General features: G+C 46.8%; 2 protein-coding genes across 8 annotated transcripts in view; one reads left to right on the top strand and one right to left on the bottom strand.

The window, feature by feature from the left end:
* Positions 1-422: 422 nt before the first annotated feature.
* TIGD5 (tigger transposable element derived 5) lies at positions 423-9,443 on the bottom strand. 2 transcript variants are annotated; one of them, XM_077809700.1, is made up of 2 exons: positions 6,297-9,443; positions 423-475 (listed from the first exon to the last, which is right to left on the bottom strand). In XM_077809700.1, the coding sequence occupies exon 1, from the start codon at positions 9,441-9,443 to the stop codon at positions 7,209-7,211; it is 2,235 nt and encodes a 744-aa protein (XP_077665826.1). In that variant the 3' UTR covers positions 423-475; positions 6,297-7,208. The 2 variants fall into 2 exon arrangements, with proteins under 2 accessions (XP_077665826.1, XP_077665825.1); XM_077809699.1 differs by lacking the exon at positions 423-475 and adding an exon at positions 2,364-2,933.
* Positions 9,444-9,980: 537 nt separating this feature from the next.
* EEF1D (eukaryotic translation elongation factor 1 delta) overlaps positions 9,981-20,393 on the top strand; it is a 37,913-nt gene continuing 27,500 nt past the window's right edge. For 3 of the 6 annotated variants that reach the window (XM_077809701.1, XM_077809702.1, XM_077809703.1), the window contains exon 1: positions 18,607-19,874. In XM_077809701.1, the coding sequence (XP_077665827.1) occupies positions 18,607-19,874 (1,268 nt within the window). Of the gene's footprint in view, positions 10,062-11,884; positions 11,937-18,606; positions 19,875-20,393 lie in introns of those variants that run through there. The other 3 variants (XM_077809704.1, XM_077809706.1, XM_077809707.1) reach the window with 2 other exon arrangements.

Below are 20,393 nucleotides of genomic sequence, written 5' to 3' on the forward strand. Positions count from 1 at the left end.
GGGGATGGGCTTGAGTTAACTGGCCTTTTCCATCCCCCCTGAGCAGAGCGTAATCCTCAGCAGCAGAACCAGAATGCTTCATTTATCCCCCAAAAAGCTACAGTTCTCCCTCTCAGGGCCAAGATTCCTCCGAGGGCTACAGACTCTATGGAAACACCAGCCACTGCATGTCATCAGTGTCCCTGTCCATCCCTACTGGCCTAATCCAAAGCACAGTGACCTCAGCCAGCCTCCTCCCATTGCAATCGGCTGGGAGCAGAGAGCCATTAATGCACACGTACCCTCAAGGGGCATTCACTAATCCTGAGGCTTTGCTATGGGAAGGACAACTGGATCCATGCACCCTCTGCTCCATGGGAGTGGTGTACACACATCAAGGGGAGGACCCACTTTGAACCAATCCAGCCCCTTTCACAGAGGCTCTCCGAGCATTTTGCAAATCTCAATTAGGCTCCGTTCCTTTCTGAGAGTTGCACTGATTACATTAGTTAAGGTTTGTAAGACACTTTGAATACAAAAAGCTCTTTCTGCATGCTAAATATTATTCGTACCACACGCAGGGATTATACTCAATAGCATCTACTTGTTGTAAAGCTTTGGTCTCTTAGCTGAAGGAGCCACTCTCAGTGTACAAACCAGATATAACAGTTCAATGTCTGTTTCAAAGCAAGCTTCTGGCATTGTTTGGGAGGTACTGGAGCACACAGAAATAAGTTGACATGGCTGCTCTGCCCCCAAGACTTTCCTGGAAATGAGGTGTATCTTCCAGGGTCTCCCCAGCAAACAACACAGACACGTTTTCCTACTGGGAAGCAGAGAGATTGGCTGCCATTCCCTTGCTCTAATCATTAGATCAGACAAAACTGCCTCCTAAAGTCATGAACGCAGGAGTTCAGACCCCTGCCCCCCACTAGCCTACACTCCCTACCAGAGTTTGGTGGAGAACCCAGGAGTCCAGTGTCCCCCCACGCCTTAACTCTTCTACATTTCTCCCCCGCCCCCCGCCATAGCCACAGTGATAAGATTAGAACCCCAGTGTCCTGACTCCCAATCCCAGACTGGACAACTCCCCATTCTACCGGATCACTAAATTTGGATTCTGACAATCCAGTCTCTCCCTAGGCAGAATATTCCTAGCTATATAATTCTGAACTTTGGTGCTTCACAGGGTGAAATACGGGACATAAATGAGAGGCCTTCCCATTCCATGTCTGGGGAAGGGAAAAGTTATTCTTGGGGATGGAGCTAAACCATATTTCAACCGTATTACTTCACGATAGACCCATACCAAGAGCTTCAAGGTTCTCATGACTGGCATTGCAACACACCTCCTTTACATTTCAGCCTCTGAGAATTATTCTTCACCATCAACTAGCTGGTTGAAGCAGCAGACCCTAGTCACACTGGATGAACCTCCCAGTGGGTAACAAACAAATTAGAACTAAATCTGTTTGCCACTAAGTTACTCCTCCAGAGACTGCCAACATCCAAAGCACTCGGTGGCAAAATTTTGAGATGTCAGTGTTACCCAACAGCCCTTATTACTACAACAATAACTTTGATTGGGACCCAACACAGCACTGTCACACCAAGTCTGTAATACTGACAGCCTGAAAAAGTAGCTCTGAGATTGTGACAATGCACCTCTATGGATGTTTTACTAAAAGCTCTGCCCTAGGAATTATTCTGGGGGAGTTCCCTGGCCTGTGACATGCAGGAGGTCAGGCTAGATGATCACCATGGTCCCTTCTAGCCTTGGAATCTATGACTCATCATTGTGCCAATGGCGAGATGGCAACCACATTTAAAAGAGTGGAGAAGCAGCACAAGTTAAAACAAATTGATGCGTGCAGGTGCAAGGTTATGGGACACATCAACAGAATAGTAAATAACCAGCTGTGAATATTCACTCATCCCCTCCAGTGACTGAATCTGTATAATTAACTATTTTGCTGCTCATCATCCTAACAGAAACAACCAAGTACTCTGGAATTGTGGAAGTAACGTGGGGAGAATACCATCCCTTTTTCCACTCTTCTCACCCCCGCTCCCCCATGCACAATACAAGGATTTTTTTCATGCTGGGAGACAAAAGCATGCCTGGGAGATACAGAGCCTAACCCCCGTTTCTGGGGCAGTAGCTCCTTGGACAGCCTGAAGCATTCACACAGAAGAGCATACACTCTGGCCTGAAGCAACCCAAGCAGCGATTCCCAAAAGGTGACACACTGAAATATGCCAGGATATTGGTGTATGTGAGTGGGTGAGAGAGAGGACAAGGAGGTCATCACAGATTTATGAAGTTTGTTTCTGTGCAGCTCACAAGCTGTCCCTCAGTATAACAGAATTTTTGAAAAAACACCTTTCACTTGACTGATGGCTTTATTAATTCCCACAGACCAGGACTGGAAGCAGTAACTAATAGACTCTGTTGGGACTGGCAGAAAAGATACAGGTCAGAATGAGATTGCTACGGTCAGCCATACTGGGTCTTTGTGGGGGGGTTTTGGGGTGGGAGGAAGCGGGGAAGAGACTTTTACAGCAGCTAGTACTGCAAAGCATAGCTGGCCACCCAAAGAGAAGCCTCACAATCAAGGATTTCAAAACAAGTAGGTTCCCAGGTGAAACATACAAGGCCTGACGTTTACCAGTATTTATTTATGTTTCTTAAAAAACAGTAGAAAGTTTCCAGATTGTTGCCTATCTAGAAAGTACATGACTTCACCAATATGCTAAAATGAGCTCCAAATAATTTTTCTATACTCCCTAACTGTGAACATACATACATGGCTCATCGGTGTGATGGTATAGCATGTACCTCCCTTACTTCATCACCTGTTTGTCACCTTCATTCATGTCAGCAAATATTCAGATTGTGGGATCTCTGGGGCAGGGATAGCACCTTTCCAGGTCTCCTCTGAGCCACCTGGCAGCTGAAAAACAACCACAATACACCCATTTTCTCCACTCTTATTCAGGTGGTATTAATCATCTCTGGGGTAAGTCACATGACCATGCCGATTTCCTCCACTACAAATTCACTCTCTTCCTTTAATTCTGCCAGCTTTTTCATTTCTCCTCCCTCACACCTGTAACCCCAACTCATTTTGCTACTTTTGACTCCCTCCTGCCCCTCTCACATCAGATCGTCCAGATTTCTTTAATAAGATCTGACATCACCTTCCAATCTGATCCTTGACTTTCCATCTTGCTTCCGCCCTCTACGCTCCAGTGAGACAGAGCTCTCTTCCAGGCCAAAATCACAACACTTTTACTCGATCTTCATCATCCCAAGCCTCTCAAAGCCTTGGTACCATTGATTACTCCTAACTTCTTAAATCTTCTCTTCCAGTGGATTTTGCAGCTCCTCTGATGGTTGCTTCACCTTTCAGCTTGCTGCTTTAGCAACCCCTAGTTTCCATACAGATATGTCCCAGTGCTATCCAAACTTTGCCCAACTGGGACTAATGCTGGCAGCTTGCTGGAAAGCTGAGGGATGAACCTAAGTTACATAAAAAGAGCATTTTACAGCCACTGTTGTTTTTAAGAGGTTCAACCCAAAGACTACCTGACCCAGCATGCAATATTCCATCTTGCCAAGCTCTGAGCTACACTTTGCTCACACCAACTAAAAATTTTAGGGTGGGGTCTTTCCTTTCCACTAGCAATGTGGAAACAAAGGAAATCAGTTCCTTTCCCTGAAACAGTCCATCTGAGTCCCAAGTGTTCACTGTATTTTCCTAATAATCTTTTCCTGGTTCCCTTAATGACACTGATCAGACTGAGGGGAGGGGGTACTTTTAAAATGAGCTTTTAGCAAAATGTTTATAAAAAACAAAGTTAAATCCTTACTGATTTAAGGAAATCTGTTCCAGTTACATTATTTTTTGAACCAGGTACGACTTACTTTTTTGCCGTGTTTACTCCTAATTTTTGTAGTTAACGGCTCATCCTTTAACAGATCACTTTTCCGATAAACGTCCTACACCTCTTAGCCATACACATATAAAGCAGCTCATGAGAGCTGGTGTCTACTCTGTCACAGCATCATCAACAGACTTGCCAAATAAATTCCAGCTCTGGAATCTTTATTCCTTGTGATGATGCAAAGCAAGAAAGGACCCTGCTTGACTTTCAGATCCTGAGGGAGTCAATGGCACCGGTACTTATAAAATACATCTTTTTACTTGATAATTGAGTCCATTTTATCTGGAGTCACTGAAAGACAAACAGGGATCCCACCAAGGCCGTTTGTGTAGTCACTTTTCTCTTAGCCACACTAATTTCAAAAATAAAGGAAATCAGTAACTGCAAAGTTTAGCCAGCCTGCCACAGGGTCAACAGCGTGACTCAAGTCCTTCACCTTCTTCCATCTTCCTAACAGTCCAGTCCTTTGGACCCAGAAGCTGTAGCTGGTTTATAATTTTAAGGCTTAAGTGGGATCTTCCCGCATCTCTAAGTGACGTATGCAGCTCCACATGAGAAATCATTGTCTCACAGAATTCCAACTCTCCTTCAAAGAGTGACATTTTAAATCTTCATAGAGATTCACAGATGTTTTAGGCCAAAAGGGACTAGATCACCTAGTCTGCCCTCCAGTATAAGAGGGGCCATATAATTTCACCACATTACCTCTGTACTGAGCCAAAGACTTGTGTTTGACTAAAGGATATCTTTCAGCAATATACAAATTGCTGACCTATATTCAAGTGATATAGGAAGCTTAGGGCTAAAATTTAAGTTTTGTTAAACAAATTACAAAACATAATAGAAATGATTTTTAAATAATCAAAATAAGTAAATCAGTGGAAGTAATTATGTAACTTAAAACTTTCCTATAGTGTTCACAACTCAAACACTGCCATACACTTGTATGTGACAGTGAGAAAACTGAAAATAGTCTGATCAATTTCATATGCTGGCTCTGAAGACAGTGCAAATTGAACAGCAAAAATAAAGATAGATATTTTTAAAAAGTGCATATGGCTCCAGTAATCTAAGTGTTTAACATTACTGTAGTGGAATTTACCTTTATATTTTTGAAAAGACAGTTTCCTTGTAACATGAACCCTGCTGTCAGTTGTGTGCTAGTTTTTGTGTCTATTGTTTCCTAAATTAACTGTCTTTCATTCGCTAGCAGGCAGTCTTTACCCGTCCCTAATAAAGATACTCCAAAGCAGAAGCTGGAATTCCAGTTTTAAAGGATACTATTCAGAGCTGATTATCCAAATGGAGAAAACCAGGTTTATAAGGCAACTGTATCAATTTATTCACTCTTCTTGGTCTCACGCTACGAGATTTTATTTTGTAAACAAGTCTCAGTATTAGTTCATGGGCTCAGAAGCAAGAGTTGAACTACAAGTCAGGAGATTCTTTTTCAGAGCAGCCAGTGTTTTTTTTGTTTGTTTTTTTACAGGTAACCGGATGACTGCCTATTGAAACAAATTTGGGAGAATCACGTACAGTTAATGCAATTTCAAGGGTTAAATCAAAAGCTTAATTGCCACATCATTTGAAGAAGACAAGTCACATTAAAATCTATTTTGCTTCACTATACATCCTGCTAAGGGGACGATTTACCAAACCCCCCTCTCCCCGCCCCCACAAGTGGAACAGAAATTGATTAGATCTTCATAGACTCTGAAGTTATGAGATGGAAAAGATGGCTAAGTATCCATCCCCACCTGCCACAATGCAGGACTGTTCAACTATTTTTTATTTTTGCTAAATAGCCAGACTAAACGTTTTTGTTTTAAATCAGGCCAAAAAAAAAATATTCCGATTAGACTCTCATGCCTCTATTTTGTAATATAAATGTTGTGGGCCCCTCCAATTCCTGCCTCACTCCAGCTGCAGGACAGGTTACCAGCTGCCTCACTATAACAGCCTCTACAGAGGCAAAACCAAGAATCTTCTGCCTGCAGAACGTCCCACTGCTGAAAGGAATTTCGTTATCTTCCTAGTCACCAGGCTTAACTGTTTTGCTATAAGAAGATTGCAAAAAAAGGTATTTGAATTTTTAAATAGTCTGAAGGATCCAGGGTTTAAGGGCTATGGCAGCCCTTGTGCACATAAAGTAGCCATGGAGGTTACATTAGCTCACCAGCTCTCGGGGTGGCCTGTCGCTTATTAAGAGTACCCCCAGCCCAGAGCGTACCAGTTCTAATCCAGTGCATGTAAAACCCACCCCAGTTTTAAACCCACCCTAGTTTAACAAAAAACCAGTTAGCAAATGGGAAAGGTATGAATGACCAGGCCCCCTCCAGAGTGTAACATTAGTTCTTACAAAAAGATACCAAAGCACGTGGCTGCCAGTTTACATCCTAGTAGCAGCTACAGTCCATTGATGATTCGGGTCTGGACAGTGAGGCTGCTGCTGCTGCCACCTGGATTCACTTCCACAGAACTCTGCGTGTGAGACAGCAGCCAAGCTATCCGTTTAGCTTCGTTCCTTGCCCAGCACTTGGTTTCCTCTTTACAACTTGAGAAGAGCCTCCCTAGGCGGTGCATAGACATGCATGGCCCCCTTCCCCTCACAGATGGTCTTACTGCGGACCATCTCACAGCTCCGCCATCTTCATCAGTCCCACCCGTGTGAGGGAGAGTCCCCTCCTCTCAGTCAAGCTAGGGGGCAGCGTGCCTTCTCTGTCCCACTGATGTCCAGTCCCTCGCCTCAGCCTTTCTCAGGGATGTTGGTTAATTTCCCCTCAATCCCAGGAGGATGAGGATAAGCCCCTTCCTTGCAGCGACACTGGATACAGAGATTGGTCCCCCTGCCTCTGCCCCATGGGTTGGGGGATCTGCTGATGTCAGGGGTAAGGATTAGCCCTCCAGTGATGTTGCTGGGAATTATCCCCCTACGTTCCATGAGTAGGGAATAGCACCTCCCAATGATGTTTTGAGTGAGGACTAGCCCTCAAGTGATGGCATTTTGGGGGGGGGGTTAGCCCCCCTTATTAGCCCCAGGAAGTAGGCTTACCCCTCAGTGACATTACAGGGTGGTAGCTCCAGGGGGAGGGACATCTGAGCCCCACGAGGTATTAGACCCCACTCCCTAGCAACGATGAGTGAGGGGGGTTAGGTCCCCCATTGTCAGTCCCGTTGCAGAGTGGGGTTAGTTCCCCTCCATCCCATGGGAGTTTGGTGGGGCTACCCCTCCAAAGATGCACCAGTAGGTGGCTGACCAGCTCCAGTCCCCCTCGCACCCTCTATGAGTCTGAGCTACCCCCTTGGTGCAGCCGCTGGGCCATACTAATGAGGGAGCGGAGCTGCACCAACTTGAGTGGTCCCACCTGTCGGGGATCCTGGCTCTCCAGCCAGCGCAGCGCTGTCTCCAAGCCCCTGATGGCTTCCCGGGCCGTGGGCAGTGGGGGATCCCCTCCCCCTTCCACTCCACTGCCTCCCACACCTCCGGCACCCACCTCTGCTGCCTCCTCCTCCTCATCCCCCCCACAGCCTACAGGTCCTTCATCCCCACTATCCCCTTCCCCATCCTCCCCCTCCATGCCTGGTGCCGCATCATCCAGGTGCAGCCAGTCGGCCACCTCCTCAGGTGCCAGGCGTTTGTAGGCCAGAGCAGCCAGGTGGGTGAGGTCACTGAAGACCTTGCTGTCCCCACCGCCTCCATCCCCACCCAGCGGTTCCCCCTGTTCCTCCTCCCCAGGCTGGGGCTCAAAGGCAGCGCGCAGCCCCAGCAGCCAGCACTTCTCAATGGAGCCAGCAGGGATGAGGTCCCAGGAGAGGCCAGCCAGGTAGAGCATGTCCTTGAGCAGGAAAGAGCGCACAAAGTCCAGGGGGCCACTCCCGCCTCCAGCTGGGCTGGGCCCCCCTGCTGGGCCGCCTCCCCCACTGGCCACGCAGGACACGGCCAATCGCAGCAGCTCCCGCTTGTAGAGCTGCTTGAAGGCGGACACCACGCCTTGCTCCAGCGGGGCTGGGATACGGCCTCCCCCTCCAGCCGAGCTGCCCCCTGCTGTAGCCTTGGAGAGGAAGAGGGCTCGGATGGAGCCATCCGGGGTCTGTAGCTGGGGTGGCTCCTCTGGGCCAGCACCGGAGGGTGGCGGGGGGCTGCTGAGGAGCAGCACCGCTTTCTGCTGGAGGCAGCTGCGGCGCAGATAACGCTTGACTCCTGGCACAAAGTCTTCAAAGAACCAGGCCCGGAGGAGGGCAGGTCCGAGCCGGGCCTCGGGACTGTAGCGGTAGCAGGCTGGGAACTTGTCCTGGTTGTGGTGCCGGAGACTTGGTGGGTCTGGGAGCCCCCCGACCACCAGCGGTTTCAGTTTGTGCGAGCCAGTCAGGTTGGCAGCCAGCAACACGGTGACGCACTCCTTCACCACCAGCCTCCGGCGGGGGGGAGGCTGCAGGCGGGGGGAATGGGCCCGCAGCTCCCCAGCCTGGCCCGGCAGCAGTTTCCAGTAGAGTCCGGTTACATTGGCGTTGTAGATCTGCTCGTCCCCATAGCCTCCCCCGTCCGAAGGTGCCGTGGCAGCTGGAGGAGGAGGAGGCGGAGGCGGGGGCAGGAGCAGCGAAGGGTCCGGGAAGGCGGAAGAGGGGGCCCCAAGCTCCAGCTCAGCCTTGAGCGGCGGGGTCCCCGGAGCGGCGGGATCCCCCCCTCCGCCTTCGCCGTAGATGCGCTGGCTGGAGATGCCGTGCCGTTTCTGCCAGCGCCAGAACCAGCCATGGCTGGCCTTGAAGGTGCACTCGGGCCCGTAGATCTGGCGGGCGAAGGCCTCGGCCTGGGCTTGGATGATGGGCCCCGAGAGCGGCACGCCGTGCTGCCGCAGGGTGAGGAACCAGGTGTAGACGGCCCGGTCGATCTCCTCCTCGTTGGCCAGGCGCATCTTCTTGCGCTGGGTGCCCACCTCGCCGCCCAGCTGGTCCAGGAACCAGCGCAGCTTGTGCTCGTCCTTGAGCCAGCCGCGCAGCGTGCCGCCGGGCACCCCGAAGTCCCGGCACACCGAGGCCTGCCGCTCGCCCTTCTTCACCCGCTCGATGGCCTGCAGCTTGTCCTTGATGGAGTAGGCGCGGCGGAAGGCCATCTTCACCGACAGCCCCCCGGGGCCCCGGCTGGGGGGCCCCCCGCCCCGCCGGCACCGCGCCGCCGCCCCGGGCTCGCCCAGCTCCAGGCACACCGGGGACGGCTCCCTGCTGCCCGGCTCCTCCAGCTCCAGCGGGCTCCGTCCGCCCGGCTGCCCCGGAGGCCCCCGGCGGCTCGGCTCCTCCAGCCCCGGCGAGGCCCTGCTGCTGCTGCTGCCCGGCCGCCCGCGGGGCCGCCGGGAGCCCGTCCCGTCCGGGGAGCGCCTCCTCCGCGGCGGCTCCCGCAGGCCCAGCGCCGGGGGGTCCCCGGCGGCCGGGGGCAGCGGCGCGTCCCGCCCGCAGGCCATGCGGGGGGCTGCCTGCAGCCGCTCAGCGCGCTCGCCGGGCCGAGCCGCGGCTGGATCCATAGCGGGGCCCGGCGCCGGGGCCGCGGCCGCCGGCCGCCATAAACCCGCCCGGCCCTGGACCGTCCCGGGGAGACGGAGAGGCCCGGCCCGAGGGGGGGGGCGCGTTATAACCGGGGGCGGGGGCGGGGAGCCAATGTCTTTTGTCTCCTCTCTGGCCCCTGAGAGCCGATAGGGCGGGCCGGCGGCCACAGCGCATGCGCCGTCGCTGCTCCTCCTCCTCCTCCCCCCCTCCCAAGGTGGAACGTCCTGTCCTCCCCCCCCCTCCTCCCGTTGGACTCTTCCACCTGTGGTAGGCTGTAATTCCCATAGCCGGCCCTCGCTGGAATGTTCCATTGTCGCAAGAGGGGGTGTCCAATCCCTCGGCCTTTTCCATTCCCTTCCACAGAACGGGCCATCCCCCTCACAGCAAAGAGCCACCCCTCATCCGGACTGTTCCACTCTCGCAGCCCCCTCGGCCGTGCCCGCGCCCGCTCTACGTGCCCCCCCCCAGCGCCGCCGCCCGCCGGCTCCCCCTCCCTCTAGCCACAGTTGGTCGGCGCCGCGACCCAGAATCCCCCGCGCGGCCAGGGCCGCTTCCTTTCCGCTGACTGCGGCCGAGTAGAGCTGAGGGCTCGCCGCGTGAGTACGGAGCCGCGGAGGGGCCTAGAGGCAGGGCTGGGCCGGGCCACCACCCCGGGAGGGAGCTGAGGGCAGGGGGAGGCGGCGCCCGGCCCCACATCGCGCGGGAGGGGGTGGGACTGAGGTGGGTTCCCCGACACCCCTCCCCCCCACCCTCCCCCGTGCGCAGCCCCGTGCTCCCCTCATGGGTAGGGAGCTCGCGGGAGGGGGCTGTTGGCCGGGGGGCGGGGACCTCCCCCGTGGCTGCTGGTGGTTTCGGGGAGGGGTCTCCATCTGCATCCCCCTGTGCGCCCCCCCCCCCCCGAGGATCCGCTCCTCCCCGCGAGCAGCCCCCGCTCCTCTCTCGGGCAGGGAGCCCTGTGGCGGGCAGGTGGTGCTGGTGGTGGGGGCAGGGTTTCTGTGCTTCCCCCAAGGAGAGTCCTCGCCTGCCCTGCTCCGCCATCCTGCCCACCCTCTGCGCCCCTCCTCGCCAGGGAGCCCTGCGGTGGTGCCCTGGGGGGGGAGGGGGATAGCGAGTGGCGGCAGGGACGGTCTCTCGCAGAAGAATCGCTTTTCCCCCATGCCTGTGCGGTGAGCAAGCTCCTGGGGGGATCGTACCTGAGCCCCCCAAGACTCCTTCCCCCACCAGTATGAGCGTGTGCTTCCCTCACAGCTGATGAGTCGGCTGTGGATGCAGGTGGTGCCAAGGAAGGCTTATAGGTGGGTCCTCCAAAGAATCCTCCCCTCCCCCTGCACCCCCACTGCGAGCATCACCCTATTTGCCCGGTGCTCCCCTCGCAACCAGGGAACTATTTCTTGTGTGCCGGCTGCCCCAGGGGTGGGTGAACTCTGTGGTGCTGACTCACTTTTCAGCAGCTCTCTCTGGTAACTTCTGCTAGCACTTGAGGCTCTCTGCACTGAAAAGCCAAAGGGGAAATATCTGATGGGTCCACTTGTCTGGGTACTTTAGTTCCCTGATGATAGGCCTATTTGTCATGAAGTATCCTTGAGCACTCCTTAAGAAAGGGCCCGATGCAGCAAGCTGCTGATCATCTCCAGCTTCCTCTCAGCTCTGTAACAACTCAGGCTTTCCTGAAGCTTTCAGGATTATGCTGCTGTTCTTGCGTTTTCTGTTGCTGTGTAGCAATCTCACTCCATAATCTCTGATTTAATGCTGATTTATTCTGGTCACAACCACAGTTATTACCTAGAGAGTCGCATGCTTTGTTGTGTTTGTAGTCTGAATGCATTGCACGCATAAGGGGCTTCTTACAGTCTCCATTCCTTACATAAGCTCCTTGTGTTCCATTCTCCAATTCCTCCTCTTTCATAGATTCCTGGCATGCCCCCCCCCCCCAATGCTGCTATGAACCAGCTTGTTGATCTGTACACAATTAGATGTGGTTAAAATTGCAGGTTCTGCTAACTAAATGCAGGGGGTTGTGTGTGTCCCCTCTACCCCCTTCTGGCTTTCTGATTTCCACTAAAATGGCTAGGGTTCTGCCCATTGATGCCTAGAACATTCCATGACATATTGGAATTGATTGGATGCAGCATTCAAAAGTCTATCCTGTTACAGACCAGGAGAAATACCATTGAGTTGCTTGCCTTGGCCAGATGTTCCTTATTACCTTCTCTGGTTATGCACCCTATGCCTCCTTGCTCACTTCTCCTTTTCTTTCAGGTACATATTCTTTTCCCTGCCTGGCTTTCCTCCTTTTCTTTACAGGTATACTTTCCTCCTTTCTCCCCTCGCTATTCTGTTCATTCTCTCCGATACTAGTTGATATATTTTTTCTTATTAAACTTATTTCTTATCCTTTCCCAACTCTGATTTTCTGCAGCACTACACACTTGTCTGGAGGAGCAAATGGAGCCTTTCTTTCCCAGTGACAGGTATCTCCAGACTTGCTTTTCTGCACCTATTAGCTGAGTAACTTTAGGTGATGCTTATTGGTTGCTAATCACCTGGGGCAAATGTCAAGGTTTCAAGGAATCATAGTTGCGAGGTCCTAACTGTCATTTTGTTGGCTGACTGGCAATCCTTTTGCTCAGTTACATCCTGAAACGCTCTGTAATCTCCCCACAAAAAGTACTGCAGGTAGCTGGATTGGTAATTTCTTTAGTGAGATCAAATGCTTAACTAAAGTGATTCTTACTTATGTACACATAATTGAACTAACTACCAAATTTCTCTTTCCACTCTGGGTTTTCACTTGTAGTTGACATTTATTTTCCTTGCTGTTGCTGGGATTAGCTTTCAGTAGATTCTGTTGGGGGATGGATGTGACATGTGAGATAGTGCGTGAGTACTCTATAAATAATCCCTGTTGGCTTTGTCTAGATCAGTAATGCCAAATGGTATAAACAGATTTACATCCAGAATGATGACCTGTAGATGTGGAGAGCTGCAAAAAAATATTACAGAACCCATGCAGTGGGAACCACCTCATCATAAAGTTGCATTTTGTAAAGAATCAGAATGACCATTTTCATATTATGTGGCAATGAAGCTATTTGGTATTTGCCTTCTATTTCGTTATCAATGGGCCCTACTGTAGGGAGTTACAGTGAACTCATTGGTAATCTTACACTGTTTAAGATTGTGGATTTTGAAAAGCAGCTGACGTTTCCCTCCAGAAACAGCTGCTGTGGAAAAAGTGTTTCCTTAATTAAAAAGAAAAAAAAAAAACTTAAAGGAATAATACACTTAAAATGCTTAAGCCCAAATCTTATTTTGGGTTTTATGAAACATTGATATAAATGTTTTCATCACATTTTTAACTACGCATTCCCCTGTATCATTGGAAATCCAATGTGACAGCCATATTTTGTTTGTAAGAGCGAAGAAGTAGTGATAAGCAGAAACTGAAAATGAAGCTGACCAACTAGGCATTTTCAATTAGAAATTGTTGAAACTTAGAGGGCTTTTAGATGGTTGTTAGTGTTGCTTATGGGAAGTTTTCACTGCATTGTCCTGTGTAACTTTAGGTTGGGTGAGGGAGGTTGATAACTATGTACTAATCAACACAAATAATACAATTGCCTTTTTGATGTTTTAAGCCTTACAAAATAGCTGGTACACTTTGTGCCGCCATTTAAGTTGCTGCCTGTTATGTTTCAGTGGCATGGATAATACAAAGGTCTGTATCCAACCTGTGCAGCAAGAACACACGTTGTTGCACTTTTCTTGTCTAGTCTGCGCACGTATTTTTATAATCATAGAAACATTTTGTACGTAATACTAGTAGTTCCTAGAATAGTTACGATGAATGAAATGCATAAGAAATGAATAACCATATTCAATTTAGGGAGCACGATAAAGACTTATAAGATATTGTACTTTGCATTTAAGTATAGAGTAGGATTCTTCACTTCTCTGATTTTTACTATTGACGTACTCAGGAATAGAAACTGTTGCAGAGATTATTCATTAAGCACAGTAAGATTATTTTTTAGTTGTAAAGCTTAGTGCTCATGAAAGTGAAATGAATAGCTCTGGGCAGAGTTGTTACAAAGCACCTACCAGTGCTCTTCCGAGTTGCCTCCAGAAGCTAACACATATTAAAGCAATAATGGTTTTGTCTACACTAGGGTTTTAACTGGTTAAAATACTTCCCCTAACGTAGATGTGATATTTTTGTTAAATCAGGTAATTGCATTTGAAACTGTCCTATGTGTATAATTGTGCAATTTACATTGGCAATTGTACACTTACATTATTTAAAAATCTTACTTTTAAAAGGTCATAAGCTATGTCTATACTACAGCATAATTGGCATATTTTAGATTGCCTAGGGCTGTGAATAAACCACCCCCCTGAGAGACATAAGTTACACCGACATAAGCACCGGTGTGGACAGCGCTATGCTGATGGGAGATTTCTCTTCCGTAGGCTTAGAGTGGTTAGAGAGCTTACAGTGGTCGTAAGCTCTCTAGTGTAGCCGTAACCATAATTGGGTTTAAGAATTAACACTCTGTTGAGATAAAAGGGAACTGACTGTATCTCAGAATTGTTTCAGGATGTTTGTAGACTCGTAATTGGCTGCATGCAGTTCCCATTTGGAAGATTTTCTTTGCACTAGCATTTATATGTTAAGAATAAATTTTATAAGCTTTATTTTTGCTAAGTTGATCGTGCCTGAGGGGCTGATAAATATCTTAAGCAGGCTGTACGTGGCCCGCAGGCTGTACGTGGCCCACAGGCTGGGTGTTTGAAGGAATTAACTTCTAAAACGTCATGTTTAACAGACATCGAAATATGTATCTTTTCTGTCTCAAAACCACTCTTGACTAAAAAGGAGACCTGTTGAATTCTTAGGGGACTAGACTTCTTCCAGAAATTGTTTGTATAATCTTTTAATAAATTTCTGCTACAGGCTTGTCTTTTTTTATTTTTAAATCCTTGAGTTAACTGCCAGTTAACTCTAGCTAGTTAACATCTCTAAAGGCTATTCTGAATACTCAACAAACATTTGCAGTTTACCCAAGGCTGATCCCTATACACTGAAGTAACAACTCCAGTGTGTACATAATCTAATTGTATTTTTAGTGTTGACTAGTTAAAAACACATACAGTTGGGTTTTAGATTTATATGTACATAGTTCTATTTAGTTAGTTCTAGACTCATTAGTATTAAACAGCCACAACTTCTCAGTAAATGGTATTGTTAATAATTTCTTTTGAAAGTTAAAATATTTTCTACAAGTAGTATCCTACCTGCTATATGACTTGTTTAACTGTGCTCTCACTAGTTCTGCATCTCATTTTTCCTAACTTTATTTCTTAATGCTGTCATAGGAACTAAAAAAAAGTAAGTACTTACAGGTCAATATCTTGTCACTTCTGCTTTCTTTTTTTTTCCAATAAAATCACTGGATTTGCATGTACTGATGCTAGGATTTTGTTCACCTCAGTTATAAACAGGTCACTGTCAATTTAAGTTTTCTGTCTTCTAATAGAAATGACAATGTGCTTATAGGAATTTACCATTCACCAGTACAACAGTTCATTTTGGTTTCACTTCTTTGGAGAGGAAGATCTCTCATCTGGTTTTACATGAGAACACACATCCTGTAATAGTAATAGAGTCCTAAGTACCCTTATTAAATACATAATGCACAGGTACCCCCATATATGCACATCACAATGACTGCTATTCATTGATTAATCAGAGAGGTCATTTGAGGTGTTGCAAGAAACTGTCACTAATTATGTTAAACTGGATTTAAGTAATCTCCCATTTTATCTGCTATGTAGTTGCTTTCTTATAGAATCATAGAATATCAGGGTTGGAAGGGACCTCAGGAGGTCATTTAGTCCAACCCCCTGACCAATCCCCAATTTTTGCCCCAGATCCCTAAATGGCCCCCTCAAGGATTGAACTCATAACCCTGGGTTTAGCAGGCCAATGCTCAAACCACTGAGCTATCCCTCCCCCCTAATGTCAGACCTCAATTATAGTAATGCAGACTAAATGTTAAACATGTAATAGCAGAATATTAAGAGTGAAGACTATCTCCCCTCTTCTCTGAAGTAGTTGAGAATTGTAACCAGAAGGTGACCTTTAGATGCAGAGCAAGCACTTTCCTGCCACGGATTTACCGGATACAATCACATGTGACTTTTTAAATGGAAGGCTTTATCTGTTCACTTCCAGCCTATATTTTATTTTTGGTATGATTTAAGAAAACCCAATCCAATGAGCAACCCCCTTCTGTTAATCTAAAACACCTCGTACAAATCGTGATACCCGAAGTTCCCACTTCAGTGTCCTTATTGAGCTATTGCAGTCAATACGTTAAAAGTTCAGGTTTATAGACATAACTGTCCTATCCATCTTAGGTGCATGCTGATCTGAGTAAGCATGCACTTTCCCTGCACTTTCACATTTTGTACATTTAAGATGGTCAAAACTAGGTGAACAGTATAATAAAATTATACAACCCTTGCAACATTGTAGTTTAATTTTGAATAACACGATGAAGTGAGCTGTAGCTCACAAAAGCTTATGCTCAAATAAATTTGTTAGTCTCTAAGGTGCCACAAGTACTCCTTTTCTTTTTGCGATTACAGACTAACACGGCTACTACTCTGAAACGTGTTTTAAGTAATCACTGGCTGTGAAAAGTCCTAATCCTATTCCTTCTTCAGTCCTAGTCCTTTTCAGTATCATCATCCCTTTTCCTTCTCCACCTACTGCTCAATAACCCAAATTCAGGTTATTTCTTCCTCTGTGGAGGATGCTATTTTTCTGTAGATACACTGGAAGGAAGCTCCTGTGCAAAACAGTTCCTCAGTGTAAATGGCCAAACACTCCATTCCCTTTTAAAGATTTCTTGTAGTAGGTATTGCTAGTCAACATTTGTCTTGTGGAGTAGAGACTGCTCCCTTTTTCTCTGAGTACAAAGGTTAACATGTACAATATTTCTAAGTCAGAAATCTGACACTAAAATAAGTGTGGGGCTACCATGCTTTTACAATGAAAGAGTGAAATGTGGTCATCTTTACATTCTAGAGTACTTTGTGCACCCGATTAACATTTTAGTCATTTTTATGCAACTAGCATGTGTTCTGACTTTAACCTATAATCTGATGTCATCATTGCCTGCTTGGTCACAATGCCAAGGAAGCTGTGACAGCATGGCTTATCCTGAGGGCCAGATCATAGAGTTGCTGCTTTATCCCCACATTGCCACGCACTTAATGGGGCGCTTTGACTTTGAAAGTAATAAGTAGGATTAATTCTCTCTATCTTGGAAACTGGTGGCTTACTGTAATAAGTGTTTTATTAATGTCCATAGAGTAAAGCAGGGTTTCCAGTTTCAATATTTTAATCAAGAGAAATATATTGTTTGTTTCAGTTGGACAAGAGTTGTTCGGTGTCTTCTGTAGCTGATGAAAAGTATCAGTTTTTACTTGTAAGCAAAAAAAAAAAGGGTTCCCCGTAGAAATTGTGATTTTAATACTGTATTTAGATTATAGATTTTTAAAAAATATCTTAATGTAAAAATTCCCAAAATAATAAGTGTAAGTTTAAAATGGCAAAGGCACTTATATTTGAAAATACTTTCCCCTTTACTTGTCTGCCAAGTCCTGAGATACGAATTCTGATTTTTTTTCCCAACTGTTGGTATCGCCATCTGTACCAATGGAATGTTGGAAAATGTTCAGTTTTAAATGATTCTGATTTGATCACCTATTGCAGAGTGACATAGAATCTTGAAACTGAGACGGGCAGTTTAAGCAAAAAACTGCAGCTACTTAATTTTAAATTGGATTTGTGCACTTTTTTACTATCTTGAAACTTGGTAGCTAACCATTACCTGGATTTCTGAGCACTGCTGTAAATCTTGCAGTTAGGAAAATCTCTCCAATGTCATGTTTGATAATTTTGATATACTGGAAGCTAAATTTGACTTCATAGTGGATTATAAACAATATTTAAAGCACAAGACTCTCACTCCAAACAAATGCAACATTTGTTCCACTTCCTTTGTATGGCATATTTCAGTTGATTTAAATGTGAAACGATAGCATTTAACAAAGTCTAGCTTAAAGTTATAGGTAGATCTTTCTAAAACTGCTGTATTTAAAATAAGCTTGTCACATATAATGAAGGTTAATATATATGAACCCTGAGATACCCTCTTAAAATCTCTTGTCCTTTCCATTTGGCAGGAATTGGTTTTTAACTGAAATCCAATGAGTGTCAAAGTTTGTTGGCTCAAAATATATTTGAGATATTCATGGTTTCCAAGAAAGCCAGGAGCCCGTTACTAACACATAACCTTACTCCAACCTAATAATGGGTGCACATTACTTCAGTTAAATGAAGCCAAATTCATTTTCAAGAGCATATTTTATGAAAAAATGCGTAAGCATCCCTTATCTCAGCTAACTTTGTGCAGCTCTGGGAATAGTTTCCTTTGCTCCCTCTGCTGGTTTTATAGCAGTGAAGTACAATACAGCATGTCCTATATTGGCAGTGGCTACAAAAGATTTTCATGAGTAGGGAATTTTTTTTTAAACAAGTTTTCCAAAAATACCGGTTTAAGGGTATCTAGTTAGCACATTGTTGGTGTTTAACAGACGATGATTTGGAAAATCCCTCCACTATACCGTAAAACTTTGAAAAGGATTCAAGTTTGGCCTACACTACTGACAGCTGTACCTTACAGTGTAAAATGTAAACTACATGTATAGCCCTGTGGCTTTAGTGTTTGAGGACTTAATACAGGTATGACCAGGGGAAATGTGAACGTGGAAGCAGATAACTTAATTAAAAAGGTGCTTTACAGAGAAATAGATCAATTTTGAACTTGCATTAAACATGTGGACAATTTAATGCCTTCTCACTGAAATGTGTAAACAATTAAATAGAAATTGAATTAAACGCCCAAAGCACCATTTCTTAATATATTAATCGTGACTGAGTGGTGGGTTTTTATATAATCTTTGCAATGCTTAAGATATGGCTAAAATCTAATGTATGCCATTGGCTTCTTTAGTTATGTTGCAACTACATTACTGTGCTTATCTTTTAATGCTGCCACTATTTGGAAGATGAGGACAAGGAAGCTCCCGTATTCACTAGAAAAGGTCTGGTTGGACAAGCACCTTTATGATGAAGCAGAGAGGCTCCATTATGAAAGAGAAGCCACGTTGGCAGCCTCAGCCTCTGAAAAGTGCCAAGAGATGGAGGCAATGAACAGCCCTGATGATCCTGTCGAGGGCGACTTGAAAGACGTGAAAAGAGTGAGAAATGGAAAGAAGCAAAAGAAAAGGAAGCGCTCTCCAAAAACCAAGAGTTTGGTCTCCAAGGTAGATTTCGTCCTGACTGGTTTATTAGCTGATCGCGTGTGGTTTGACAAACCTTTCTTCGATCACGCTGAAAACATGTTCAGAAAGAAACTTGCAGATGACCTGACCCAGAAGGCCCCTGAGACTGAACTGGTTGCTGAGCAGCCAGCATTAGTGTCCTGGTCAGAAGAAGCTGTCCCAGGTGTTCATAAGCCAAGGAAGAACCTAGCAGTCTTGCACTGTACCCATGCAAGTCTGATTGCTTGTCACCATGTCATCCAGAATGTATGGGTCAACAAGTTCAACTTCGATGATGCAGAGAAGGTGTTTGTTGAAAGGTCTCAATCTTTTGTTCATCCACACTTCCTCGATCTTCCATCGGTACGATGGAACAGTGACTATGGTGATGTTGATCAACGAACTCCAGATGAAGGGTATATAACAGCTCTACCTACTCCTGCAACCCCTGCTACACCACACCTGTCAACAGATGATGTGGTTCATTCTGGTGCATCTTTCATTACCAGTTTGCCCAGTCCTGCACACCAGACAATAAATGGCAAGCCTCAGATATTGAGCTTGCAGGCATTGATCTCGGAGGTGTGGCTGGAGAAACCTATTTATGATGATGCTGAGAAATGTTTCTACGAGAACATGACTGATGGGCATCCCCCAGGGAAGGTGAAGCCACAAGAGCGCAGCCGCCCAGAAGCCTCGAAGAGCAGCCGAAAGGACAAGAAGGGCCACAGTCCCGGGAAACGAATGAATTCCCGACATGTGGAGTTCACCACCAACCCTTCCCTTTCTAAAGATGCCGAGCACCCTCCACCTACCTGGTATTTCCTGCACAAGGACAATGAGCCTTTGTGGCTTAGTAAACCCACATACGACAGTGCTGAATCACGATACTATGCATCTGAGGCCCTGAAAATGTCGAGCAGACAAGATAATGCAAGGGTTCCAGAACTCACGCTAGCAAAACAGTCTCGACCTGCTTCTCGTGCTGCAAGCGTTCCCGCATCAGAAACTAAGTAGGAAAAGCTTATTCTGGGGTAACACTCAAACTCGAAAAATTGATGTTTCAGGATTGAGCTGAAATAATTTGTGTATGTAGAAGGCAAACTCCCTGTGGGTCTTTAGTGGCAAACACAACACTGGCACTATAGACGTAACCTCCAATCATTGAGCCGAAGGTCCTGTTTAACCTTAATCAGGCTTCGCTTTACCAGCAGGGTTATTGGAGGGCCCTCTTTTTTAAGGTAGTTCACTGTTACGATGAGTTGTAATTAATTCTCAAACACCGCGGGACATCGGAAGTTAAGTTGTCATTTTATAGCTGGAGCCAGGCAAGTTAGATAATTTGCTCAAGATCACAGAGAACTGAAGTCAAAGGAGGGGTTAGAACTCTTGACTTGGGAGTTCTGACTCCCAGTCCTGTGCTCAGGCCACCCATTTCTTGCACAGAGCCTTTAATCCCAAAGTGCTTTACCGGCAGAAAGGTGGAGGGGATGACCGTATCGTCTGAGCATTGCTTTGGGGGTGGCACAGGT

This window comes from Eretmochelys imbricata, chromosome 2 (genome assembly GCF_965152235.1).
Source record: "Eretmochelys imbricata isolate rEreImb1 chromosome 2, rEreImb1.hap1, whole genome shotgun sequence".
Classification (NCBI taxonomy): domain Eukaryota; kingdom Metazoa; phylum Chordata; order Testudines; family Cheloniidae; genus Eretmochelys; species Eretmochelys imbricata.

Coding starts and splice junctions, on each gene's coding strand:
- TIGD5 (XM_077809700.1), bottom strand. CDS start 9,443: ATGGATCCAGCCGCGGCTCGGCCCGGCGAGCGCGCTGAGCGGCTGCAG.